This window comes from Diadema antillarum, unplaced genomic scaffold (assembly GCF_040938485.1).
Source record: "Diadema antillarum isolate AM-2024a unplaced genomic scaffold, OU_Dant_1.0 seq00000979_RagTag, whole genome shotgun sequence".
In the NCBI taxonomy this organism is placed as follows: domain Eukaryota; kingdom Metazoa; phylum Echinodermata; class Echinoidea; order Diadematoida; family Diadematidae; genus Diadema; species Diadema antillarum.
In genome coordinates, this window is record NW_027271819.1 from 10,269 (window position 1) to 27,769 (window position 17,501).

Here is a 17,501-nt window from a genome sequence, read left to right on the forward strand (position 1 = left end):
ACTTCAAGAAATGCAGAGTGTAACCATTTCCAAATGAGGAAACAAGTGATAGACAGCACTGCCATAATCACGCATGTAGTCCACTTGTTGAAACCATTTCAGCTCATCATTCCAACACTTTATCAAGCTTCTGGAGAAATTCCACTCCATCAGGATCTCCTTCCGTCTGTCAGGAGTATAAAGCTGGAAGATCTTCATAAATAATCTCTGAGTTTCTCTGATATCAAATTCTTCAAGAGTCCAATCCCATTTCAAAGTAAATTTGTGCCACCAAAGATCCTACACACTATAAGATGGTCAACTCTCAGTCGAAAAGTGAAACGCTGCCGCTTGGAATTATAGGATTTGTAAGGAGTGCGCCAACTAGCGATGAGCGGGGAAAGTTTCCAGGTGAGCTGTACTTTCCCCGATATGTTTGTGTAGGACCAAGACAGGCTAAAAGACAAGAAGAAAGGAATTTTCTGTAAAGAATCATGAGTAAACCTAAGAATTGGTGCAGTGCATTAAAGTGCATCAATAGCAACACCAAAACATCAGCAGGTTTATCATTATTTCGATTTCCAAAAGACGGTGCCCAGCTAGTTTTTGTCTCACTTCCCTGGTTACAGAGGACGGTAGACTCGAACATAGCTCGCTCAGCTCTGCTCACAGGTCGCTACACTCGCTGTGACTGTACACGTCCGCAAATTATTGCAAGCTGCCTTTGCAAAAGGCTAACACTTGTTTGATCTATACACGCTCAATGCTTGCGGGAAACAGCCACTTCCATTTCACCAGTGGCCGTGTAAAATTGGGAGAGTTGGCCATCTTACGTAGTGTGTAGGATCTTTGGTGCCACCAGCAAGGAATGGCGATGAGCTTCATAACTTCTTTCCTTGGCTCTCCATGTAGTCTTTGGCTTCGTTGATTTTTGCAGCAATGTATGGAGAACCACCTGGGAGGTAGAAAAATGCAGGACAAAAAGAGAAAGGAGTAGCATTAAAATAAAGATTCCAATGTGTGGGTCTACTGAAAGACTGCATTCTGCACTTAGAGATTAGATTCTGTACGCAGATGGGTCACGTGGTTTCTAAAGTACGTCAAACAGCGTCAAATAGAGTTGCGGAGACGTCTCCGCGACCTCTCACCAGTTTTTCTGGTCTCCAGCAGGTCTCGGCAATGTCTCTGAGACGTCTCAGAGACGTCTCAGCAGTCCCAGATATGATTAGTTTCCGTGATGTCTCCGCAACTTATGGAGACGTCTCAGAGACGTCGCAGAGACGTCTCTGCAAGTAGCAAAATCTGGAGTGGCAAACTAGTTTCAAGCCCGGTGAGATACGCACTTAAGCACCAGCGCATGAATTGATGACTATTCAGGTCACTTTAATGGCTACGTTTATCAGCTCCCCAGTTTCAGAACTTTATGCAGTAATGACTTCACTGAAGTGTAATTCTACTGATCATATTCTCCCTTTCTAGCTGAAAAATACAAATGCTCTGGAAACAGAAAGACAGATTGAGCCAAACATGTACAATCACAGCACATCACTGTCTATAGAATATAACAAAATGCCTGCCTTTGGGATTATTTCAATATTAAAAGTGTTTGTTAGTTGATTTTTTTTTTTTTAAACAGAAGACTTACTAAAAAAAAAGTTGAAAGACTAATGAATGGGAGAAGAGAGACTGCTCAACCTCAATAAGTCCTGTTTGACGAAACTTCACTTATACTTCCTATATAAAAAATTACACATTCCAAACAGCAAAGAGCAATGGAAGGGTGTTTACTCTTTCAGGTTGGTCTCATGGATTGGTTTGCTTGGTTCCATAATTTGACTGGAGCATATAACAGTTCCACAAAGAAGAAATTTGACATTTTAGAGTTTGCCAGCTTTTTAGATCAAACAACCTGTTGAGTTCCTCCTCCTTCCCCCCCCCCCCCCCCCACACACACACACTTAATGGAATGGTATAGTTCTTGTTGAGATGTGGATTCAGGTTTGAACTTTTTGTGAGATAATTAGAAACCACTTATATGAAATCATGCATTTCAAAGAGGAATTGAAAGTTTATTGGATGAAAATTGGCTTTGAAAGGGCTGAGATATCCAGCAACAAAGTGGTTACTAATTATCTCACAAAAAGTTAAAACCTGAATCCCCATCTCAACCAAAACTATATCATCCCCTTAACTTTTGTGTCTTACCTTTATCTGGGTGATTTAGAAGCATTATCCGTCTATGTGCCTCACGAACCCGGCTCTTGTTCGCAGATGCGCTGAAGAACAAACACATGATTCAAATAAATGCAGTAGCTCCCATTCAATATGAGTAAACAAGCAGGTTTCATTCACACTCATACATCTAGATCTTTGATATTAAGATATCACACTATAAGTGTTTCATGTCAAATAATTCATGGTGAGAAATGATATTTTAGAAGTAGATGCCTTCTTCAGTCATGAAAAACTTGGAGAGCAACCTCAGAGAACAAACTCTTCTTATCTGCAAAACTGCATTTTTTTTTTTCATATCTACTAAGGTTTACCAGCATGTGTGGTAATTCAGCAATCTAGACATCCACTCACTATCAGCTTGAATTCATAGCTGATAAGAATCTTCAAGGGAATCCAAACCTTAAGAGCAATGTGGATCGAGTGAAAGCAGCAACATTAGTACAACAAATTAGTGAAAGCTTGAGGGAAATCAGACAATTATTGCAACAGCTATTAATTTTTATAGTTTTAGTGTTGGAACCGCTGGTACAGAGGACTACTAGAGGTTATGATGTAGGCCTATGTGTTGACAACAATATAAAGAAAAAAAAAAATCACTTTTCTAGCATAATGAAAGAGCACTTGACTAACCGCTTTCAGAAAGCAGGGGGAATAATTGCTACCCTATATGTCACAGTCAAGTTGATGGAATGTGTAATTTTCATGAATATTTAATTTTTGTGGAATACTCTTCTCTCCCTCTCTGACTTTCCTTTTCACTTCCTTAATTTTTTTTTTTTTTTTCGGTCTTTGATAAGGACTAACTACACAGTATAACCTCAAACATTTCTTCATTCTAAAACAGATTTACCCAATAGTCTCTTGATTGGTTATGAAACAGAGAAGTAGCCCGGTGACCTGCCACAAGAAAAGGATCCAAAAGCCCCTGACGGCTGAGCCAAGAAAATCTAGTTTTAAGTTTAATCATCAAAATTGGTCAAAACCATCAAATTTCTGTTTAATGTTTTTTTTTTTTTTTTTTTTTGGGGGGGGGGGGGGTGTTTGCATAATGTTGTAATCTAATGTCTCATTTATTTTCTGCTAAAAGTTTGAAGCTAAATGAACAAAGGAAAGGCAAGAAATTAGTGTTTTTCTGGGCCATGATTTTCTGATTTTTAACAGAACAAAAATGTGCCCAAGATGGACTCCGCCCTAGCAACTTGGGAGTGATCGTCTTGGTCAGTGTGTGGCATCCTGGTCACTGATTGGTTGTGCGTAGACCGCTGGCGCTAAGCTTGAATGAACATTGTGGATGTTGCTAGGAGCATACCTTCTACAGTATTGTCAAGAGGTGAAAACTGTCTTGCCTCCCCTTGATCACAATTGCAGTGGAAAGAAAACTTTGAAGGCGTTTTTTTTTTTAAACTGTGATTTCCTAGACCACTAAACATTGTCTCATAAAATCATCAATATCGCTTCAACCAAGTTTTTTTATGAGTTGCATTATATATGAAATTAAAGCAAAAGAGTAAGGGAATAATGTCATATAATTTTTTAGAAAATTGACCACTCTCGGTTTTCAGAATCTTTTGTTATAGCATGTTACATGTATACAAGGACACTAACCTCACACCAAGGATAAGACTGGCTTCCCTTTTGGACATTTTTGGTTCAAATCCTCCCTTGTAGTATGTGTTGAAATTCTGGACAAAGGAACAAAAAGACACAGGTAAATCATGATAATGATAATACAATATTAAACTAGTTCAGTGTGTGTAAATTCAAAAATCACTTCATTTTGTCAGGATTAAACATGGTTCAGTAGTTGAAACAAAAATGTAGACTATTGTGTGGACCTTGGGTTGTTGTTTTTTCTTTTCTTTTCTTTTTGTGTCAGTCTATATCTGGCTTTTACAGATCAGAAGTGCATTCACATTCTTTTTTTCAAAATTTTTGGAATATACATTAAAAACTCAGTAATTCTAGATATCAGGAGAAAATGTGTGACCCACTTTTGCATACTGATGCACTGCAACATGCAAACATATTGATACAATGCAAATTCACTCTCTATTGTAATGACACAAGAGAAAGAGGAAATGTTGTTGGAGGTTGTAAATCAACTGTCATAATAATCTACTGCTTTCATTAATAACAGATATGATAATGTCCATTGGTGAACATACATTTCTTTTGCTTTACAAGCAAATCCATGAACAACAACAACAACAAAATCTTATGCTCAGGCCTGAGAACATGCATATTTGAAATGAGACTTATTCCCATGAATACATGTTCATACAGATGAGGGTCCACAGATGAAGCCTTTGCCACAAAGTAACGGCAATAAAATATACAGCAAACTTAAATGTCCATCATGATAGTATGATACTTACAAACTTTGGCATCTTGCTAGCATTCTGTTGAACAAGTTTCCCAGTCTGTAGAGCTAGCCTCCCTGCAATGCCATATCATACATGTAATATTTCAATCAAAATTCTCGTTCCAAGCATGACGCATCTTGCATTAGCTCAGTATCATCACCTGATCACTCTTTGCTTCTTTACATACTACTACAGTGGACTGAATTGAGATGTAAGACATGTAACTGTGGTACAAATGCTTTCTTCAGAATAGAAAGGCAATCACCTTTAGTCCTCAGCTTTTTATATCACAGTAGATGAAAGTCTACTACCTGATTGTTTTTACTTCAATGCCACTTTATTTGAACAAAGATGATCATTTATTCTGTTTATCAGTAAAAATCATAAACATTCCTCAATTGCCTATTGCCGAAGTGAAAAAGAATGTAATTACAGTGGAAAAACTTAGGCATACAATGGAGTCCTCTTATTACACAATGCCTTCGAGCAGTAATTAAGTATACATGTATATCAATGAGACAAACAATAGACTAATGAGGTACACAAGGGTCCAGGCCAGGTGTTATTACCTAGATATGCTGCGGCTGCAAGCCCAAGTCCAGCTACAATCAGCGATGATGCCTAGTGGAAATAGAGGAGATGTATGCAAAGCATTACCAACATCTTCTAACAAGTTCTATGTGCCTAATGTGGTTCTGATGATAAATCTCTACAAAGTGGGAACTCATCGACAACAACATATTGACATCAAACACTTTATTGAAGTATTTCAAGGCCAGCTGCTGGGGGAAACTATTAATTAACTTTCTCAAATCAATTCATGCATGAGTTGTGAACACTGACTCTGCCTTCTGCACTGGTGCACCTTTTCTCACCTTAAAGGGATGGTGTAGTATTGGTTGACATGAGGATTCAGCTTTTAAACTTTTTGCGAGATACATTGCACTTAGGATCTACTTTTGAAATGTCAAAAAGCATATAATTCAAAGAGGACTACAAAGTTTATTTGATGAAAATCAGTTTTCTAATGGCTGAGATATCAAGAAACAAAGTAAAACAAAATGATCCTAATGAAAGGTGGGTCCCACATTTTATTAAGATTGCAATGTTCGGCTATCTCAGCCATTTCAAGCCCAATTTTCATCACTTAAACTGTAAATTTCTCTTAGAATTACGCTCTTTCATATTTCAGGTTGTACTTAAGAGGTTTCTCATCATCTCACACCAAAAAAGTTTGAAACCTGAAGCTCTAGATAATGTAATCAATCTGTTGGTAATGAATTGGTGAGGCATCAAAATGACCTCTTGACATCCAGACCATGCCACACATAGAAAGACTGCAGACTCCCAGCCTTCCTTCCCTTGAATATCGAAGGAGACGAGGTGACATGATCCAGGTATATAAGATCATCCACAGCCTGGACAGAACCCCAAGTAATGCCTTCTTTGAATATGCTACTTCCAATACAAGGGGGTATACTGAAGCTCACCAGAAACATTTGCAAGACCAAGCACAGGCAAAAAACCTCCAGCAAACGAATAATAAATGAATTGAATTTTCTGCCAGAGAATGTGGTCAATGCCCCCTTAGTGATCACTTTCAAATGGAGACTGGACCAAGCATGGAGAAACCAACATTTCAGCTCCACATTATAATACACGTAGACGAAAATGCTGACAGCATTGAAGAGAGCCAGAGAAACTGTCAGAAAATAACACCAAAAGAAAATAGAAAAGCACTCTGAGAGCGCAGACCTCCGCCAAGCATGCAGCTCATTTCGACCACTGATCTTGTTCTTCCAATGGAGATATCAGTGATTTCCACGCATTGTGTGCTGAAAGTCACATGATTTCCCAATATAGCCTTTGTTACGTCATAAACCCTCAGCTGCATGGCGTGCCTCGCCCTAGCAGAAACTAGAGCACGCACTTTAGTGCGCGCATGCAAACCTCAAATACGCGCAGCCTGAACTCCCAAGTTCATTGACCCTACCTGCCAAAATAGCAAAAATCCTTCATTAATTCCCCCAAAATTCTCGGATCACTACCACAAGTTAATCGTTTGTTACTTGTGTCATTCTCAATATTTCCTGCAAGTTTCATCCCAATCCGTTAACTACTTTTTGAGTTATTTTGCACACAGACAAACTAACTAACTACCTAACTAACTAACGAACACACAAACCAACGGTAATGAAAACATAACCTCCTCCCTTGGCGGAGGTAATGAAAGTAATAGAAAGGATGAGTCTAGACCACAAGAGCAAGAAGCCAAGAACTGGAAGCCCGACTGCTGTGTGACAGCAGCATTCATTCAGAATCTCGGTTAAAGATTAAAATGTAAAGTACTGTAAAAGTGAGCAAAGCAGAAGCTAGCGCGAAAATGAAAGCAAACAAATATTTTTGCATGCCACATGTTACAATAATTAATGTCCTAATTCCATGGCATCAAAAACACAAGAAATACATCTTACCCCGCCAAGCGTGAAAAATTACTCGGGCGAAAATATTCACTCTTACAGTACCAGTTGAATTTGAAACAAGTGTATTATGGGCACCCGAACCAAGGTTTGACCTCCTGAGCTGTGCCATGATTTGACCATGCACAAAAATACATAAATTTCTATATTAGCAGGCATGTCAAATGTTGGACTGCATTGAGCCATTGTGGTCAAATTTGCTAAAGCAACCAATCAGTCGAACAGACGTTTAACTAACCAGATTTCTAGCCCTAGTAGAACTAGAGTTGTGCCTAACCCCGGCACGGGGCGCTGCAGTAACAGCACCCTAACCAATTGTATGCAGTTTAATAGTGAAGTAATCGAGTGCACTGCAATTCTGTAAACAACTCATCGTTCAAAACAACACTTGGATTCGCAACGAAAGCCACATGTTGTAATACCATATTGTTGAATATTCATGGTGACTATATCCCTCACCATTACCTCCAAAAACAAGATTAATCGTCATCATCTTTGAGATCATCTCCATGAGATGCGGTTCATTCGCCATTTTGAACATATCACATAAGTAAAATGATCTGCGCATGCACGAATGAATATTCGTTTAAGTTCTCAGCTACATGTAGCCGTCCTGATTTTTTTTCCACACCCATACATTGTGTATTATAATATGTGCTACGTTTTATCCATACCCAATCGACAGCAAGGCTGTTTGCGCATGCAGTGTATTAAAGTTGTACAATGATACAAACTGCAGGACTAAAACCTCTGATAAAATCTTTCACTGGGCTCTTATAAAACAGATGATCATATTGTAAATCGATTTCCGCGCCTCTGATTGTATCTTATCTAACAGTATGGCTACGAATTTCCATGTAAAAATCCTGTATTTTGGTCTCTGGTCACCAAAATACTAAGCCATATCAGGTGGTACATCGATAGCCATACTATAGCCTAAGGGCTGCATGCATTGCGACCCCGACTCGGTCGTACGGGTTGGGGTCGCTGGTGTGGTGGGACGTGCGGTTACTGAGTAAAGTTGTGCTATGCATGCCCACGATGCCATACGCTTGAATGAATGAATGTCATTATCATTCTTAATATGAAATTTTATAGTTACACAGAAAATAATTGGAATGTCAATAATTTAAAAGACATGATTAGGAAATAGGTATTCCTGCCAGTTTTATAGCAACTCAACTGCAATTAAAATTGTTCTCTGAATCGTAAAGTTAAACCCAACACGATATTCAACGAGTGGGACTTAGATAATGCCAATGCCTTCGAACACCACTTTCAATCTATCAATTATTTTATATTTTGGAGAGAATTCAACATTTTCAGTAAACCACCATGGTTACTATCATTACTGATACTCACCATTTTTGTACGTGTTACCAAAGGAGTTCGTTGCCAGATTTCTTCGATCTAATTTAAAGCCTGATCATGGATCGTTCTTCTCGCTTGACTCTGCTCCGCACGACACGACATACAGGCCTTTTCTTGCGTAAGCCTGCCGATTTTGCGCAACAACACTGGTCGCATTCGATAGCCATAGCGCATAAGAAACCACGTTGAAAAAGTCATGAGCAAGCTGCACCTGCACCATCATTCATCCGAGCCACGGGTGTACAACATCCGAGCACTGTTTGCTGTACACAATATACCCACAGCTGTGGACATACCCCGTCCGTTCCTTGGCAAAGTTGCCTAAATCGGAGATCTACTTTAGATCTTGACCAGTAAATACTCGTTCTCTTATAGCCACTGGCGTAGCCAGGGGGGGGGGGGGGGGGGGGGGGGGGGGGGGGCGATGGGGGCGATCGCCCCCCCCTAAGATTTGGACCGGGGATTTGGGAGGCGGAAAAAAAAAATGCGTGTATACTGTATATGCATGCACATGAAGCGGGTCTCCTTTGCAACCTTTCATCAAATAAGATATTTTTTGAATATTTCACTCAAAGTGTGCACCAGATCGTTGAATTTCAATTCAAAATATGCAAAATCTCTCGTGCTTGGGAGGGGAATACCCCCTCCCAAACCCTCCCCCTCTGTGCCTCTTTCCCTAGCTTAGTACACTTTTTAGATTTACAAAAAAATTATGAATAATTCTGAGTGCACAAGACTTATCACTTATATTCCGAAAACTCAAGGTTCCCTCATGTATAAGGGGAATTTCCCCTTTTAATCGACCCTTTCCTCCCTCAGCCCCCTCCCCAATCAGTTTTTTTTTTTTTGTGTGATTTCCCAAATGTTGACTCCATCAAAAATGCGTAGATGAGATATCTCAATTTCAACCTTAAAAAGGCAAAAGCTTGATCGGAAGGGAAGGGTTGGGATAACACTCGCCCACGCCTTCTCCCTGCTCCCCCCCCCCCCTTCCACCATGCATAGAAGTATAGACTGTGGCTATACCCAGATCGCTGTATTTCAATTCTAAAAACGCAAAAGCTCTGCGAGCGGGAGGAGGAATCCCCCTTCCTCTATATATACCTCACTAGACTTTATACATACACACAGATGGTGCACATTCGGAATAAGAGCTAAATTCCGTGATTTTATCACTTCGATAAAAAGTATTGCACCAAAAATTTGCAACAGATCGCTGAATTTCAGGGGGGCGTTTCATCAACGAGTTCGTCGGAGGTTTTCACCGACAAATTCGCTATCAGCCAATCAGACGCAAGGATTTACACTGACAACTGTTAAAAGCTAATGAAATCCTTGCGTCTGATTGGCTGATAGCAAATTTGTCGGTGAAAACTCCGACGAACTCGTTGATGAAATGCCCCCCTGGTCTGAAAACGCAAAATCACCTTCGTGTGGGAGGGGATATGCCCCTATCTACACCCTCGTGTGCATGCTTTTTCTGTTTGACTGCTGAACAGACAGTGTTCATGATATTCAGTGTAAGAATTAATACAAGAAGATTATTTAAATGATACCATTTTATAGGCAAATTGTTCAGTAATAATCTACACTAAATTATGGCTGCAACTTTAAACAAGTGGGACTGTTTCATCTCGTTAAAACACGCAAAAACATGACACCCCCTCCCACACCCTCCCCTCCCCCCTCGCTCTCTCCGCTCTCTCGGGTTCAGTCGCGTTCATGATATTCAGTGAAAAGAAGTAATACAAGAAGCGTATTTAAATGATAGCATTATTTTATAAGCAAATTGTTCATTGATAATCTACATCAAAATATACTGCAACCTTAAACAAGTGGGACTGTTTCACGTCGATAAAACGCGCAAAAACATGCATCAAATTGCACCATTTGCAACATCAAAATGCAAAAAGTTCTCACCGTGGGAGGGGGGACACCCCTCCCCTCCCCCCTCGCTCGCTCTGCTCGCTCGGGTTCAGTCGCGTTCATGATGTTCAGTGAAAAGAATTGATACAAGAAGTGTATTCAAATTATGCCATTTTGTAGGTAAATTGTTCAATGATAATCTACATCAAAATATACTGCAACCTTAAACAAGTGGGACTGTTTCAACTCGTTAAAACACGCAAAAACATGCATCAAATTGCACCATTTGCAACATCAAAATGCAAAAAGTTCTAACCGTGGGAGGGGGACACCCCCCTCCCACACCCTCCCCTCCCCCTTCACTCGCTCCGCTCGCTCGGGTTCAGTCGCGTTCATGATATTCAGTGAAAAGAATTAATACAAAAAGTGTATTTAACGTATACCATTTTATAGGCAAATTGTTCAATAATAATCTACACTAAAATATACTGCTATACCTTAAACAAGTGGGACTGTTTCACGTCGATAAAACGCGCAAAAACATGCACGCCATCTAGTTGCACCATTTGCAACATCAAAATGCAAAAAGTTCTTACCGTGGGAGGGGGACACCCCCTCCCACACCCTCCCCTCCCCACCGCTCGCTCCGCTCGCTCGGGTTCAGTAGTCGCGTTCATGATATTCAGTGAAAAGAAGTAATACAAGAAGATTATTTTAATGATACCATTTTTTAGGCAAATTGTTCAATAATAATCTACACTAAATTATACTGCAACTTTAAACAAGTGGGACTGTTTCATCTCATTAAAACACGCAAAAACATGCATCAAATTGCACCATTTGCAACATCAAAATGCAAAAAGTTCTCACCGTGGGAGGGGGACACCCCCCTCCCACACCCTCCCCTCCCCCTTCACTCGCTCCGCTCGCTCGGGTTCAGTCGCGTTCATGATATTCAGTGAAAAGAATACAAGAAGTGTATTTAACTTATAGCATTTTATAGGCAAATTGTTCAATAATAATCTACACTAAATTATACTGCAACTTTAAACAAGTGGGACTGTTTCATCTCATTAAAACACGCAAAAACATGCATCAAATTGCACCATTTGCAACATCAAAATGCAAAAAGTTCTCACCGTGGGAGGGGGACACCCCCTCCACACCCTCCCCTCCCCCTTCACTCGCTCTGCTCGCTCGGGTTCAGTCGCGTTCATGATATTCAGTGAAAAGAGTACAAGAAGTGTATTTAACTTATAGCATTTTGTAGGCAAATTGTTCAATAATAATCTACATCAAAATAAACTGCAACCTTAAACAAGTGGGACTGTTTCACGTCGATAAAACGCGCAAAAACATGCATCAAATTGCACCATTTACAACATCAAAATGCAAAAAGTTCTTACCGTGGGAGGGGGGAAACCCCCCTCCCACACCCTCCCCCCCCCCCCCCCTCGCTCGCTCCGCTCGCTCGGGCTCGGTCGCTTCGCTCCTCGCAGACTAACCGCCCCCCCTAAGATGAAATCCTGGCTACGCCGTTGCTTATAGCTATCTCAGAAGGATCTACACTTGTGAATAGTATGAATGCAATGATAGTTTATTGAGAATACATGGTAGGAAGCACAATGCCTGAACAAATTAACTTTAAAATTAAAACTTTGTTATCAGTAGCATACGATAGGTACGTTTCCCACAGAATTTTGAGAGCGAAAACTTCAAAAGCAGTTTAGAGCGATTCTTTTCACCGCTCTCTCTCTCTGCTTTTCAAGAACGTCACTATAACAGATGAACATAAGCCGCAGTATGTATTCAAAATGTTTTTTTTTTTTTTTTCTGAGGTTGTAGACCTTCATGGCATACTAACATAAATGCAAGGGCCACGGAAGGTTTTTCAGTGGGGGCGGGAGCCTGCCGGACGCGAGGTGATGATGGTCCCCCCACCCCCACCCTTAGATGGCGTAGCCAGGATTTGATGATGGGGGGGGGGGGAGGAGGAGCGGTTACTATGCGAGGGAGCGAAGCGACCGAGCCCGAGCGGAGAGAGCGATAGGGGAGGGTGTGGGAGAGGATAATAATAATAATAATAATAATAATTGCATTTATGTGGCGCTTCATACTGACGTTTCTAAGCGCACTTTGCTACTCATACAAAATCAAATAGACTAGAAAACACAATAACATTAACAAAATTAACGTTAACAGTAACAAAAGAAGAAGAAAGAAAAGAAAAGAAAAATACATGTGATACAATGGTACAATAATTGATAGCTGTGTGCGCCTCCAGAAAAAAAAAAAATATTACAGCTGATTAAACAGGTGAGTTTTAAGAAGAATTTTAAATGATTCGACAGATGAGGCATTCTGAATATAAAGAGGAAGTTTATTCCAAAGAGTGGGAGCAATGGAAGAGAAGGCTCGGTCACCATAACGGGTTTTTGTACGTGGGCCATGAAGTAATTGGAGAGAGGAAGATGAACGGAGGGGTCTGGCAGAAGAGGAGGAGCGGAGAGAGACTAGGTTTTGAAGATATATGGGTGCAAGATTACGTGTGATTTTGTACATCAGAAGTAGGATCTTGAAAGTAATACGGGAATGTACTGGAAGCCAATGGAGTGAGCGGAGAACAGGAGATATGGTCATGTCTCCTACTAAGGGAGACTAATCTAGCGGCTGAATTTTGGATACGTTGGAGAGGGGATATGTGAGAAAGAGGGAGGCCGGCAAGGAGGGAGTTGCAGTAGTCCAGATAGGAGGAGACGAAGGCATGGACGAGCCGCTCAGCTGATGATTGATCAAGCAGACGCCTGATCTTCCCTATTTTGATAATACCCCATGATGCAGACTTACAAATGTTTGTGATATGGTGTTTAAGAGTTAAGTGTTTGTCCAAAGTAAAGCCAAGGTCTCTAACACAATCAGAGACCTTAATAATCCCATCCCGAGTAGTTAGATCTGGTAGAGGAACTGTGCTCCTAAACTGTGAAGAGAAATGGATGAGTTCAGACTTGTCTTCGTTCAGACGGAGTCTGTTGGCAGTGGACCAGGTTTCGATGTCGTTGAGACATTCTCTCAGTGAATTAACAGGATGTTCCCCTCAGTCCCACAGTGAGAACTTTTTGCATTTTGATGTTGTTAATGGTACAATTTGATGCATGTTCTTGCGTGTTTTATCGACTTAAAACGGCCCTACTTGTTTAAGGTAACAGGATATTGATGTGGATTATTATTGAACAATGTTTTTGCTATAAAGTGGCAGCATTCAAATAAACTTCTTGCATTAATTCTTACAATAAATTTCATGAATGCTGTCGGTTAAGCAATCAAACAGAAAAGGCCTGCACACGAGGGTGTACATAATGGGATATTTCTCCTCCCATACGAAGGTGATTCTACATTTTCAGACCTGAAATTCAGCGACAGAGACTCCAACACTCCCGCTTTCGACGGGAGATCTCCCGCCGAAAGCCCATTTTTGCAAAATCTCCCGTTCTCCTGCTTGAGATTTAATTTCTTCCGCCCTGGCTCTGTGTCTCACGCTTGAAATGATTTCTTACTTATTGCCATCGTATGTTTAAAAATAGGCTTTACATAGCACGAGAGAGCATCGAACCCTAGAGCTTCCAGGGCCCTGGACCCCGTGATGTGCACTTCGCGCACATCAAGTTGGAGTCTCCCGTTTGCTAGCTTAGGGGTTTCAGGCGGGAGAATCTCCAGATCAGAAGGTGCTTGGGGTTGGAGTCTCTGCAGCGATTTGGTGCAAACTTTTGGTGCAGTATACTTGGAATTTTTTCCAGCCCCCCCCCCCCCCAAAAAAAGATAATAGAAATGATTCGGGCTTTTTTTTTTCCAAAAAAAAAGTGTTTATAGCAAAATCACGGAGTCCGGTTATTCCGAGTGTACATCATCTCTGTGTATGTACAAAGTCTAGTGAAGTAGAGCTTAGGTGAGGATGTGGGAGGGATTTCCCCTCCCTATAATCGACGGAGCTTTTGCGCTTTAAAAATTGAAATAAAGCGATCTGAAACACTTTTTTTGTGGGAAATTCGGAAATTGTCATTCCCCAAAGTCTAGTCTATAACATAGAGGGGACCAATCAATGGGAGGGTGACAAGATACCCCTCCCATATTAGAGGGAGCTTTTTTTTTTTCTTTTTTTCATTTCAGAATTGAAATTCAACTTGGGCACTTTTCTATTGGAATATCTGGAAATTGGTCAACAGAGAAGTGCAAGTCTGTGGAAGGAGACATAACATCGCAGGAGTATGTGGGAGGGGATATATGCCATGCAGGGCCATTCCCCCTCCTACATGTGAGGAAGATTCTGTATACTCTGCAGGGCCGGCGCAGCCGTGGGGGCCGTAGGGACTCGGGCCCCCACACTTTTTGTGCACCATACATTGATACAACCATAAAGAATACATAAGGTGTCATCACTTTGAGCCCCACACTTTTTTTTTCAACCCGGAAGTACGTAGGTGGCACTAAAATAGAAATAGATAGAGATCTTGAACTAAGGTTATGTGTTTTCTCTGAAGACATTTTTTTAAAGAGCATCCGGAAATGGGAGGGGAGAGAATGAGCTGAGGAACTTTTTTTAAATATTTTCTTGCTTGTCAGAAGAAACCCGGAGTGGACGGGGAGAGATGAGCTGGGAGGATCCTTTTTTTTTTTTTTTTTTTTTTTTTTTTCTTGTTAGCTCATGAAACCCTGAAGTGGGGCCCCAACACTTTTGAAATCACTGTGCCGGCCCTGCTCTGATTGTTTATAGTTAAACGTTTTGGTGCACACATTTTGTGACATAGGCCTATATTTGGAGAACTCAAAATGAAGCCATAGTCTACTTGTAAGATGCACAGGGCGGGGCAAACTCGGAGAAAGCGTGGGAGAGTGCTATCCCCACCCTTCCCGTACGAGGGAGGTTTTGCCTTTTTAAAGTTGAAATTGAGATATCTCGTTTATTATTATGCATATATGATGGAATATTCGGGAAATTATCCCCCCCCCCCCCCCGGGGGGGGGGGGACTGAGAGCTAGAGGAAAGGGTTGATTAAAAGGGGATATTTTCCTTAGCCTATATACATGAAGGAAATATTGATTTTTTGGAATGTAAGTGGTGACGGGAACTTTATGTAAGGGCGGAATCTTAGGAAATTCAAATTTAAGTGGGCGTTGTGATCTTTTCCCCGATTCCCCTTTTTTTTCTTCCTTTATCTTTTTCTTTTTTTTCCACGAGCCAAAAGTGTGTGTGGCGGGGGTCGGTTCCGCGGCCCCTAGCTCAGAACCTCCGCATGGCTCTGTACATTTAAATACTCGGAATCAATGTTTACGATATCTTTGGTTTTTGCTATCGTTATTACGGGACAAGCTTTCTGGTTGCCATAAGTACTGTACGTAGTATTTGATTAACTTTATTAGTAAGATATTGACCTACTTCGCAAGTCATCGGTGCATCAAAATGATCCGTGTGTGAATCAAAGGTCGATGCCAGCAAAGTGAAGTGTTGAAAATAATATACGTGAGCTCTTTTCATGCATTCATTTCAAACGGCGTGTTTCTACGGAATCCCAAATTCCGGGTCTAGGCCTATCGGATTCTATCGGATATCGATGAACAACATTATAGCGCCATTTTCAAGTAGAACATTCAAAGGCGCATGGCTGCCACAATGTGTCACGCAATACTGATAATATCATAGAGTCGATGGGAAAAAAGAGTCTTCATTTAAGATTTGAAGGTCTGAGAAAAAAAAAACTTTGGGAGAAAAATAACATTTGGTGAAATATTTGTGTATATTTTATGCAAACCGAATGGAGAGTTGTGTTACATCTAGATCACAGAGAGTTGTATACTCTCTAAATTTTAACAGATATAACCTTTTTTGTGTGTGTGTCTGCTTCTCCCACAATGTTCGCTGATTTTTTCATACTTCAGAAATAATATCTGATTTTTTTTTTCATAGACAGCAATATCAATAGAAATTACCCTTTGATATGGGCATGACGCATATAAATAAGCGGATCCAGAGGGGTCGCCCCGATCTAGCGCCCCCCCCCCCCAAAAAAAAAGGAAAGAAAGAAGAAAAAATGAAATGGGGCGCCGGACCCCCCCCCCCCCCCTTTTTAATTTTGGAATATAAACCATGTTTGTCAGCGCATTGTAATGGGAGGAGAAAATATTGCAAAATTGAGCTGGAGCCTTTTTTTTTCTGTTTTGCTTGTCAGCTGATGAAACCCGGAAGTGGCATGAAACCGAAAATTGCGCGCTGAAACAAAACTTTCTTTTTCTTTCGTTTTTTCGCTTGTAAGCCGATGAAACCCGAAAGTGGCACTAGAAATACTACTTTGGTTCCTCCGGACGGATTTTTCTAGGTTTTTTTTTTTTCCCAAGGTTCCTTGCTATGAGATTTGTTTTTCACCCGTAGGCCTCATTTTCAACAATTGGGAACTATAGTTGTTATGTCGGGCAGTGGTAGGACAAGCTTTTTGTCTTCATTTTTCCGGACAATCTTTGTTACCGGTATTTTTTTTTTTTTTCCGAAGTACACCTCAATAACTTTGATTGTGTAACGGTAAACCTGCATGTCCGTAGTCGGGTACGCAGCTGCAGCCCCGCCCCCACTTATCCCATCTACGGGAGTCGAGCCTACTAGTATATATCTGTGGAGTCGAGCATAGTACAGTGTAGTAATAGTCTCCAGGGGGTGTTTCACGAAGTCGACCTTGATTTAAGATTGACTAAAAATTATATTTAAGTATGCCACTGGTTTCGCTGTTCAATTTTCATTAGCCTAATCACCCACTTCAAATTTGTATAGACTAAATCAATTGTTATTTATTTATTTTTTATCAATAGCTACATGAAAAAAAAAAATCTCCAAAATCTTAATTTTCATTAGAAAGTTGAGCAACATTGAAGACACACACAGCATACCATGATTATTTTTTTTTTCTTGATCTTATATTCGAAGTTCGACTTATAATGCTTCATGAAACCCCCCTCCCCCGGCCCCAAGATGGGCCTTCGGGTCGAGGTGGGGGGGGGGGGGGGGGGGAGGAGGGGGGGGGGGGGGCTCCTTATACCAGTCCTGGGTACCACGCCTGTACCCGATCGGCCTGACGAGCTAGTGTGAAACGCTCGCCCGCGCCCCGCCCCCGCCTGCAACTTGCCCGGCCCACACACCACCATGAACCACACGTCGCATTGCATT

At 41.0% G+C, this 17,501-nt stretch overlaps 1 protein-coding gene across 1 annotated transcript; it reads right to left on the minus strand.

Annotated features, from left to right (window-relative positions):
- Positions 1–573: 573 nt before the first annotated feature.
- LOC139742098 (mitochondrial import inner membrane translocase subunit TIM14-like) lies at positions 574–8,528 on the minus strand. Its single transcript, XM_071652661.1, has 6 exons — positions 8,420–8,528; positions 5,147–5,198; positions 4,590–4,651; positions 3,820–3,896; positions 2,185–2,255; positions 574–934 (listed from the first exon to the last, which is right to left on the minus strand). Exons 1-6 carry the CDS (start codon positions 8,420–8,422, stop codon positions 861–863), a joined length of 339 nt encoding a protein of 112 aa, XP_071508762.1. The 5' UTR covers positions 8,423–8,528; the 3' UTR covers positions 574–860.
- Between the last annotated feature and the right edge of the window lie 8,973 nt (positions 8,529–17,501).

Bases quoted from the DNA above. Each gene is read 5' to 3' on its own strand.
- LOC139742098 (XM_071652661.1), bottom strand. The intron at 4,652-5,146 runs GTAATAACACCT...ATGGCATTGCAG, and splicing joins TGCAGCCGCAGCATATCTAG to GGAGGCTAGCTCTACAGACT. The intron at 935-2,184 runs GTAAGACACAAA...TCTACCTCCCAG, and splicing joins TCTAAATCACCCAGATAAAG to GTGGTTCTCCATACATTGCT.